This window comes from Telopea speciosissima, chromosome 4 (assembly GCF_018873765.1).
Source record: "Telopea speciosissima isolate NSW1024214 ecotype Mountain lineage chromosome 4, Tspe_v1, whole genome shotgun sequence".
Lineage (NCBI taxonomy): Eukaryota > Viridiplantae > Streptophyta > Magnoliopsida > Proteales > Proteaceae > Telopea > Telopea speciosissima.
Window position 1 is genome coordinate 35,747,013 of NC_057919.1, and position 10,789 is coordinate 35,757,801.

Below are 10,789 nucleotides of genomic sequence, written 5' to 3' on the forward strand. Positions count from 1 at the left end.
GGAAGAAAATGGTAAAACAAGGAGGGGAAGGATTTCGCACATATCCAGGCCACTCTGTGGTCAATGTCGCAGCTGAAGCCAATTTCCCATCTTGACAACATTCCATTGATGCCTGAAGTTCAAGATGGACAAATCGTCTTACATTCATTGGCTTCAGTGGCATTCTTCGGTAGCAAAGCGGCGTTCTGGTCCTTTCTTTCCTTTGGCCTAATTCTCATCTTCTTCTCCGATCTCCTTCTTCTCCATCGTCCGGGTTCCTATGTACACAGCAACATTGCCAGGCTTGTTAATGTGCTTGAGGTCTGCAAGTCCTGCCAATCCACAGCCTGCAATCGTCTGGGCTTCATTGATTTCGGTTTATGGACATGTACAATGGTCACCTCCCTCTGAGTTGCAGGTCTCCAACAGTTAAGAAAGGGTAAAACACGATTTGAATGGCTTTTATGTATATAAGTAAAGGGGGTTAAAATGGACATTTCAAGTTTTAAGTTAACGGTGTTACACTTCAGGGGGAAGGTTGAAATTTTGAAAGTTTTTGGGGTGGATATTCATTTAGGCCTAAATGCAGGGGGTACCTGAAATTTATCCTAAAAGATATGACAACACACACTCCTTGTTCTCGCAAAACCCCTTTGTCACGCATTTGGTTCAGGGGGTTCTACTGTATCACTGCTCAGTTGATTCAATCGATTGAAGGAGTAGAGCCCTTTAACCAGTCATTCTCTCCATAGCAGCTCTAAGGCCAGAGCTAAGAACAGCGAGTAGAACGAACCTTGGGAATGATTCCCTCGCGGCTTGTGTTTGATATTGGAGCTTTTGAGTTCGCCAAATGATTCCGTGTTCATGCTGGTACTGTTAACATTAGTCCTGTATCAATGCGGACTTTGTGTGGCTATACACACCCTTTTGGTCTTGATGGCAATGTTTGAGTTGTATCAGGTTTTTGCTACAACTGATAAAAATCATTGCTTTGGACGATGCATATGTAGAAAGCCTAATTTTGTTTTCTTTTTCTAGTATTTACTAGTAGATTTGATTTTTCTTTTCTTCTTTCTATAGTGGAGATAGTCGCACGTAATGACGATCACGGCCATATTATTAAAAGTTTGTAGTAAGAATGGGTGTCCAACCCCGATTTCTAATTCCTCATCTTCTGCCCCACCCCAACACCTGCTCTACACTCCCTCTCCCATCACCCAGCACCAAAAGGGTGTTTGAAAAAAAAAATCTACAAAGGTCGGAACCCACGCCTTGGCCCACTCACTGGTACCCATTTCCAACCCTCTTCTCTCATCACCGACTACCTTCACCCCCATACCTCTACCCTCCTCTTCTATCTCCCCCTCATCCCTCTACGCCCTCTCTCCATGTCCCCCTATGCCCTACCCCTCTCCCCCACACCCCACACCCCACACCCAGCCCTCTCCCCACCCCATCGCCACAACCCCTGTACTCTGATGTCCGAGATACACCTGCGGAGTCTGGATATGTTTTTTAATTTTATTTTTACTATTATATTCTGCTCATTTACCACTTTGCTTGCTAATTTCCCCCTGGACCTTCTGTCTGATTGTATATTGGCTGCTTCTATATATCATGCTTATAGATTTCTTAGCTGTTGACTTCTCTTAATTCCTTCCCCTACAATGGTAAGTTGTATTCTCCCAGTAGGTTTTATATCTTAAATGTCGAAGTGACTGTTTAATGTCGTAAGGGCTGTAATTTTAATTTGGCTTATTCTATTCTTTCTTATTGTTCTATTTTTCTTTATTTTCAGTGCGTCAGCTAGGCAGCCGACATTGTAGTATTTTAAGCCAATCACCTATTGCAAGGATCCTATTCTATTTGAGGAGTGTTTTATTTTTATCCACCTGTGAGCGGTTTTTTTTTTTTTTACTCACCAGTTATGTCTTATTGAACTTATGATAGGGCGTACCCTGTGAGCAACGCGCCATGTCGGTGCCCAGATACAGTGACAAGTAAGCAACAGTTCTCACACGGTGAATGGATGTGAATAAAGAAGCTAGACCAAAAGCATAAGCATGTGATTGGGTTAGCAACTTGGAACATTGATTCTTTAATGGGCAAGAGTTTAGAATTAATAGATGTCATGAGAGAAAGGATTAATATAGCCTGTATTCAAGAGACTATATAGAAGGGTAACAAAGCTAAAGAGTTGGACGACTTTAAAATTTGGTATGCGGGGGATAAAAGCAATAGATATGGAGTGGGAATACTAGTGGATAAAGACTTAAAAAACGATCTGGTGGATGTACCAAGATTTGGAGATAGGATTATATCCATCAAGCTTTTGCTAGAGAAAGAGGTTGTCAACATTATTAGTGCTTATGCACCCCATGTAGGACTCGACGAAAGTAGTAAATTACATTTTTTGGAACACATGGATGGGTTATTGCATAGCTTAGGAGAAGTGGTGAGGAAAGAGGTGCATAGCTTAGGGCCCGTTTCAAATATGACCTTGAATAGAGCTGATTAGAGGGCAAGAACCCATGTAGCCGACCCCATTTAGATGGGATAAGGCTGAGTTGTTGTGGATGGGTTATTGTAAGGTTTTGGCCAAGGAGAAAAGATTATTATAGGGGGTGACCTGAATGGACATGTTGGGAGAGACCGAAGAGGCTATAAGGGGTACACGGATGTTACGGCTTTGGTGACAGGAATGAAGAGGGCATCTCAATTTTAGATTTTGTTGTCACTTATGATTTGTCCATCTTGAACCTTTATTTTGAAAAGAGAAAGGAGCATATAATTACCTATAAAAGTGGACACCATAGTAGCCAAATAGATTTCTTCCTATCTAGAAGGTCCAAAAGATCACTATGTAAGGACTACAAGGTAATACCAAGGGAGAGCCTATCCACGCAATATAGATTAGTGGTCACGGATATATGCCTCACTTCACAGGATCGTAAGGAAGGGGAGACTATTTTCCCTAGGATAAGGTGGCGGAGCTTAAAGGGGGTCACCTTGAATTCATTCACAGAGAAAGTGGTCAAACAAGAAAAGTGGGATTCTCAAGGAGACACTAACATGATGTGGAACGAGAGATCGAATTGTATTAAGAAGGATGCTAAAGAGGTCCTACGGGAAAAGAAAAAGGAAAACGACATCCTACTAGGGAGACTTGGTGGTGCAATGATGAGGTTCAAGCAGCCATTAAGACTAAGAAAGCTAGCTTTAAGACCTGACAAAGGACTGAGGATGTAGAGGATTTAAACTATTATAAGATTGCCAGAAATGAAGCTAGGAAGACTGTGGGGAGAGCGAGGGCAAAGAAGTATGACGATCTATATAACCATCAAAACATAGAGGAAGGAGAAAAGCTATCTATAGGATAGCTAAAATGAGGGAGAGGAAGAGTAGAGACTTTGACTATGTTAGATGTATTAAAAGTGACAATGGTAGAGTGTTAGTAAGGGATGACGACATTATGAAGAGTACTACTACAGCCTATTAAATTGAGACATCTCTAGTAATAGTGACCCAGAAAATTCAATTACTCATCAAGGCACCCATCCACCATTGATATATACAGAAGGTTACATACTTACAGGGTCCGAAATTAAATAAGCCTTTAAGAAAGATGAAAGCAGGCAAGACACAAGGACCAGATGGGGTCCCAATAGAATTGTGGAAGAGCTTAGGACCATGGGGTGTATATCTTAGTTAACCAATCTATTTAACAAAATTATGAGCACAAGGAAAATGTCAGATGAATGGAGGAGCAGCATGGTGGTCCAATCTATAAGAATAAAGGTGATATCCAAAGTTGCAATAACTATAGAGGCATAAAACTAATGAGCCACACTATGAAATTATGAGAGAGGGTTATTGAAGCCCACCTGAGAAGAGAAACTACTATTTCGGAGAACCAATTTGGTTTTATGCCAGGTAGATCAACAACAGAAGCTATTTACCAACTTAGGATGCTTATGGAAAGATTTAAAGTTGCCAAAAAAGATCTCCATATGGTCTTTATCAACCTATAAAAAGCCTATGACAGAGTCCCTAGGGAGTTAATCTAACATGTTTTACAGAACAGAAGGGTGTCAAGTAAGTATGTGGATATAACTAAAGATATGTACGATGGCGTGATGACTAGTGTGAGAACCGTGGGAGGGCAAGGTAATGACTTTCCAAATTTACAATCGGGTTACATCAAGGATCAACTTTAAGCCTTTATTTGTTTGCGCTAATCATGGATGATTTAACCAAGAACATTCAAAATGAAGTCCCTTGGTGTATGCTTTTTGCTAATGATCTTGTTTTAGTAGATGAGACTAAAGAAGGGATTAACGCCAATTTGGAGTTATGGGGATCAACCTTGGAATCAAGAGATTTTAAGATAAGTAAAACAAAGACGGAGTATATGGTGTGTAACTTTAGTTACACTAAGATAGATAACAATATGGTGAAAATTGAGGAGAGAGATGCCACAAAGTGATTATTTTAGATATATGGGGTCAACCATAAATAAAGAAGGTGACATAGAGGATGTTGCACGGAGAATTAAAGTAGGGTGGATGAAGTGGAGATGTGCGTCTGGAGTGTTGTGTGAACGACGTATCCTGTTAACGCTTAAAGGATTTGAGGTGGCATGGCCATGTCCAACGGAGGCCTTGGAATGCAACAGTTCGGAGGAGTGACTTGATCCAGATTGAAGGATCTAAAAGGTCTAGGGGAAGACCTAATATGACTCTAGGAGAAGTAGTGAGGAAAGACATGCATAATTTAGGCCTTGCCCCAAGTATAACCTTGAATAGAGCTGATTGGAGGGCAAGGATTTGTGTAGCAGACGCCATTTAGGTGGGTTTTTCGCCGAGTTGTTGACGATGTCGTCGTCCTCTTTTTTTTATTTACTCAATTATTCTTATTATTATTATTCTATCTTTGCTAGGATCCATGTAGCTGACTCCATTACGTTGAGATAAGGCTGACTTCTTGTTGTTGTTGTTGTTGTTGTTGTTGTTGTATTAAAGATATGACTTTTGTAACAGACTAAGAAAAGATAAGACTTTTAGTCTGTTATAAAAAATTGACCTTGTCACTAACCCCCAAGCCCCACCAGATGTTCAAAAGTGCCTGTATATTATGTATGCATTGATCTCTGGCTTATTTATTGTTTAATGAGCTGACCATCCAGATCTCGCAGTGGTGGGAGCCATGTGCACTGGGTATGCCCTTTTTTTTATCTGACCATCCAGACACGGTCAGACCGCCATCCATTTTGGTTGCTATGTAAAAGAGTTCAAGCTATACTTTTTTCTTGCAAACATTGCTTCCAGACAACAAATAGAGACAATAAAGTACAAGTAATCAAAATTTGTCAAAAAAAAGAAATTGGATAGCCAGGCCAGGCATTATCCAAAAAGACAAAACATGAATCTGCCTGTTTATTGATAAAACAGATCAATAAGATTATAAACAGAAGGCTGTCAAATAGAAATAAAAACCACAGCAGACTGCACGCACCAGGCAAGAAAGTTTCTTCAGCACCATAGTTTGCAGGAAAATGTAGCAAGAACCTGACCAAGTGTTCCAACCTAACCCATATAACAAGCAGAGATCTAGAGAGATAAAAGCAAAAAAGTTGAAAACCATAAACAGAAAAAGAAAGACAGTAGGAATTATACACACAGATCAATATTGGCATTGGATGGAAAACCAGAAGAAAATTTTTCAGATGAAACAAGCATAATAAAACTGGTCTAAAATCTGAAAAAATAACAGGTACTTGTTCATTGTCTAATGATATAGTAACAAATCAAAATGGTGATCTTTTCTAAGTGAAGTTAGTTTTAGGTTAATAACCAGGAAAAAGATGAAGAAACTCTGGGCCAGAAATTAAAAATGCACCCACCTTAAAATTCTAGTATGTTCTTCTATCAAAAAGCATTCAGACATGAAACTAGAAAATTACTTCTTATCAGGTTGAAACCACTACTACTACTACTATAATTCCTGCACGAGGGGATCAATTCCTAGAATTACAGGGAGAATATTCAACAAAAAACAAATAAAAGTTTTGAAAATAAACCCAAAAGAAGCAGTAAAGGTATTTTTAGTGTAGTTGGAACATTCGCAAACTGTCGATCAGAATAGATGAGATTAACGGTTAAAAGAGAAAGAATGTTGCAACAGGTTGTTTCAGACAAGATAGAAAGATTAAATACAATCAAACTTACAGCATAGATTCAATCTGTATTGTTGCTGTTTGTAATGCTGCAAGCATAATTACATTATTGCTATACTAGATATAATGAAAAAGGTCGTACCCAGTGCATGAGGCTCCCGCCACTGCGGGGTCTGGGGAGGGTCATAATGTACACAGCCTTACCGCTGCTTTCACAGAGAGGCTGTTTCCAGACTCGAACCCATGACCATTAGATATAATGGATACACACAAAAAAATATTGGGGGGCCTTGTTGTCTAAGCACTTAGGCAGCCCTCCAATGCCTTGGGTCTCCTAGGCAACTTCACAACTATGATTTTACCTCTTAGGTTAGTTTGAAAAGGCGTTGATTTTTCTTAACCATACCTTTTGGGGAACTGTGAGTACCACTAACCTGTCAGTAGTGTGCATGAAGAGATTATCAAGGTATAATGACTAGAAAGTCGCACAGTATGCAATTTGCTTTTCTTTTTTTTTTTTTCCTCTCTGTTTTCCTCCCAGTCGAAAAAAAAGATTACACAGGACTCAAAAATGCTGACAAGCCCCAAAACTTTAACATTTCCCCATACTTAGTGCTACATGTATTCACTTACAGGCAGACAGCAAGCTCAAAGTCAGAGACAAATGCACCTCAGAAATATTCAACCGATGTTAACAGTGAATATAATGAACTAACAAATAATTAACAAAAGGGAAACCGTCCTACACGTGGCTCAGTTAAGAGAAGTTTCTCACGATGACCATAATATCTCAGTTTCTCATAATGACCATAATATCTATCACGTGGCTGCTTGGTTGGCCCAGAAATTTTCAAGACATGCTGTCTACATCTCTGTCTATCTCGCAAGTTTCAAGCAAAGCCTTTTTTTCCCTTGTCGAGATATAAAGCATGGAAAAATTAATGAGAACTCAACTGAGAAGGTTTCAACCATTGAAAATGTAAGGTTTAAGGCTTAAAAACGGCCGGCCATATGGTGTAGATAGGACCCAAATTCATTACATGGCTCATCTATGGGGTGTACTACCCATCCAAGACATACAAGTTGGACTGAATAAAATATTTCATTGGACAACAAATGAGACCTACAACCTATAAACCAGCATGCAAGAAACAAGTAAAGTTACCAAACTACCCTAGCATTTCTTATCCCATTAAACAACAGCAAAGAGAGATGAGGAATGGATATAAAACCAGATAAGAAAGAAAGAGTCACACCATAACATAAGGAGAGAGAGAGAGAGAGCACTATCTAAAGCAATAAGTAAATTCTCATTGCCTAATGAGCCTCATTGAATCATTTCATCCATAAACCCTAAACTAATTGGAACAATTAAAGGATTTTAAAATTTTTAATCCTACCATCATCCACAATAGTGAAGACTAAAATCAAACTACAAAATTCCAGTAGGAGATTAGCTTGAACAGGATCACAAAATACAAAACAGAATAACAGATGGAGAAAAGTTATAGGCTATAATAGCTCAGGACTGAGAAATCAGAATGGTCTAAAAATTTGGTCGAGAGGACTATTCTGGTAGTATAACAAGTCTGCAGAATTTGAAGAAATCCTGATGACAAAATAGGGAATAAGAGAAGAGTCCTTATTCTCCTAGGAAAGTGAACAGCAGAAACAGAACTTGTCAAATGGATCATAAGTAGTAACTGATATGCAAGATTTAAAATCAAAAAGAGTAGTAATGAAAGAGATCTGAATCAAACAGCAATCTGACATTTGGTAGAAACAAAGGTATCGCAGCTGATAAGAAACTAGATATAGGATAGAAAGATAAAAAGGGGTACGCAGAATAGAAAGATATATAGGTCAAGAATTCACTCTTCCACAAAAGAATACACCTGAGCCTTCACTTGGAATCCACCCAAGCATATAATGAATCCACAGATTTTTCAGAGAAATATGAACTGTATTACTCCTCAAATCAATGGAGATCATAGCCCTTACATGTATTTATACTGCTTGCTAAACCCAAAGTAAAATAGGATAGGGAGTTAGGGACTATTTAAGATAACCTTATTCAAAGGAAAAGTAAAAACAGAAACTTGTGTTACTGAACGATTGGCACTAGGAATTTGTGACAAGGTGAAAATCTAAAATACCACATAAACTAATTAAGATAATATTAAAAAAAAAAAGTAAAAGACTCTAAAAGAAAACAAACGCTAAGACCCCAACTTAACTTACTAGTAAATCTCGTATTTCTATCTCATACCCTTATTTTATGCCTATTAAAGAGACCTATTACAATAAAAATCCCTTGGACCAAAGACCCAACACATTTGTAACTTAATGCAATGAATTTTCCAGTAAAATAAGCCGACTTTCGTTATTTATCTGCATCACACAGTCTTTCACAACAGCATTGTTCAAAGAACTCAACTTTTACACCTTGCAATCAGTTCCTGAGTTCCTAACACTAACAGTGACTTTTAAACCCAGTCATAGTTGCCTCAGTAAAACAAATTTAAGATTGTGTTACGGACGCATGCCATGTATGGCTTGCATGGATTAGTATGTTCCATCCAATGAGCACTTACGTGGCTATGTAGTTATCATGTAAGTTAATTGTGGTCAGTTTTTATGTAAGTTGTAGTAGGATAATTAGTTCGATAGAGTAGTGGAGTTATTGTAGCATTGTAGTAGGTGATGTGTAAGGGAGAAGTTGTAGGGAGAAATTAGTGGAGAGTTATGGTGTTAGTGGTGATAACTACTTGTACCTCTATTTATGGAGCAATGAAGGGAATGAGAGCAGACTTGGATAGATTGTGAATGACAAAAAAATTCTTACAATTTCTCTTGGAGAAGCACGCAGGCTTCCTCAATTAAGCCAAGACGTCATGGTTTCGTCCATTAAGCCAAGTTATCCTATTATTTCTCTTTTATCCTATCTTTTCTCTCCCCCCCCCCCCCATCTTATCTCTCTTCCCTAATATTTCTCTTATGAGATGAGGTTGAGCTACCTCGATTAAGCCAATTCCATGTTCCATACACTCTCTCCCTTACTTCTTCTTGTCTAAATTTCCCCATAATAAACTAGGTAAAAAAACCCAACCTATGTACGCATCATCACTTGATGGTGTTTCCCTGAATTTTCTCAGTCAACAGACCGTTCTATGTTCAGGAACAGATGAGAACTTCAGGCGAAGAGGATTCAGCTATGGCCTTGGTATTCCAGGGACTTTTAAACACAAACGATGAAATAAAACGAAAGACTGAAACAAGAACTAATCTCAAATGAACTTTCTTTATTTCACCAATCAAAGTACAGAACATTGTAAGCCTCGCAAGAGGTTTTACAGAGACGAAGAAACTATTCTAAATTACTTTACTCCTACTCCTAAGAAAAAGATAAATTTGCAGTGTTTGATCAAATGTTGGATCCCTTTTCCTTCTTCGTTCCCCCTTTTATACTTAGACGGTTACAACCAACTCAACCATTCAAAGCAGTTCCCATAAAACCGTCTAAGCATATCCTAACGACATCATCTTGGACCAGAATCGATCCAACTAAACCAGCCTGACAAAGGCTTGAGCCAGAAATGCGAAAATGGGGAATAAACAGATGGGTGCACAGGTGGAGGGAAGAGAGATAATAGGAAGAGATAAAATAGGGAAATGGATAGAATTTGGCTTTATGGACGAAGCCATGACGTTTTGGCTTAATTGAGGAAGCATGCCTACCTTCCCTCCCTCTTTTGGCTATATATATGGCTTTCAAATAGTTACAATTAGTTAAATATAATTGGTTAACCACATACATCACTACTAAGGTAACCGCCCTTACAACTCCCCATTGAACTCCGCTAACTATTAGATATCTACACCCATTACCATAAATAACTACACGATAGAATGCCCTACATGCACTTAAACAACTGGCTTATATGCAAACCATGCATGTAACAGATTGCAGCTATGCAAGATTGGTGAAATATTTAGCCCTATGAAATACTAATAAAATTGAATCGTGACCATATATATTCTGCCATAGAATAGCAATGAACAATGCGCAATGAGCAATGAGCAATAGACCAACATACATACAGAGCAATGAGCAACATAGCGACAGAAAGGGCTCACAAATAGAGACCCACAGACATACATAGACATAAAGAGAATGAGAAATGCATAGATCTTATAAGGGTTAGATTCCATCTCTTTCTTCATCATCACCACCATCACTACCAAAGAAAAGAGAATTTTAAACGACTCTTTACCTTGTTTTAGAAACAGAACCTTCGCTCGTTCAGCAAGTGAGAACCTTCGTTTGTCCAGCGAGTTATATAGAGAGGTGATGAAGAGAATCTCTCCCTGAGAGAGCCGAGTTCATCTACTTCAAGCCCTCGCAGTCAAGTGTCAACAGTTCGTTTCAGCATCTCATCAAGGGGGGGAAAAGGGAAGTTCGTTTCAGCAAGTACGAAGGGCTTCCTACGTGGCGTGGTCCGGATAATTCTGCGGAATCAAATTGACCGTTGGATGGATCTGGCTCTCCTTCAGCCGTAGCGGGAGCTGGAGATCCAGCCCGGCAAAAACAGGGGTATATGATCATTTCACAGGAGTGTATCAAATTGCCGTTGG

General features: G+C 39.0%; 1 protein-coding gene and 1 long non-coding RNA gene across 3 annotated transcripts in view; one reads left to right on the forward strand and one right to left on the reverse strand.

Annotated features, from left to right (window-relative positions):
- LOC122660413 (bifunctional dihydrofolate reductase-thymidylate synthase-like) overlaps positions 1–10,477 on the reverse strand; it is a 55,800-nt gene extending 45,323 nt beyond the window's left edge. For both annotated transcript variants that reach the window (XM_043855715.1, XM_043855716.1), the window contains exons 1-2: positions 10,429–10,477; positions 5,494–5,588 (exon numbers count right to left, since the gene is read on the reverse strand). In XM_043855715.1, coding sequence (XP_043711650.1) covers positions 5,494–5,520 — 27 coding nt within the window. In that variant the 5' untranslated portion in view covers positions 5,521–5,588; positions 10,429–10,477. The remainder of the gene's footprint in view (positions 1–5,493; positions 5,589–10,428) is intronic.
- On the forward strand, positions 949–6,004 carry LOC122660414. The gene is made up of 3 exons (XR_006332682.1): positions 949–1,074; positions 2,156–2,159; positions 5,992–6,004. It is a non-coding gene; the product is annotated as an uncharacterized LOC122660414 (long non-coding RNA).
- Positions 10,478–10,789: the final 312 nt, after the last annotated feature.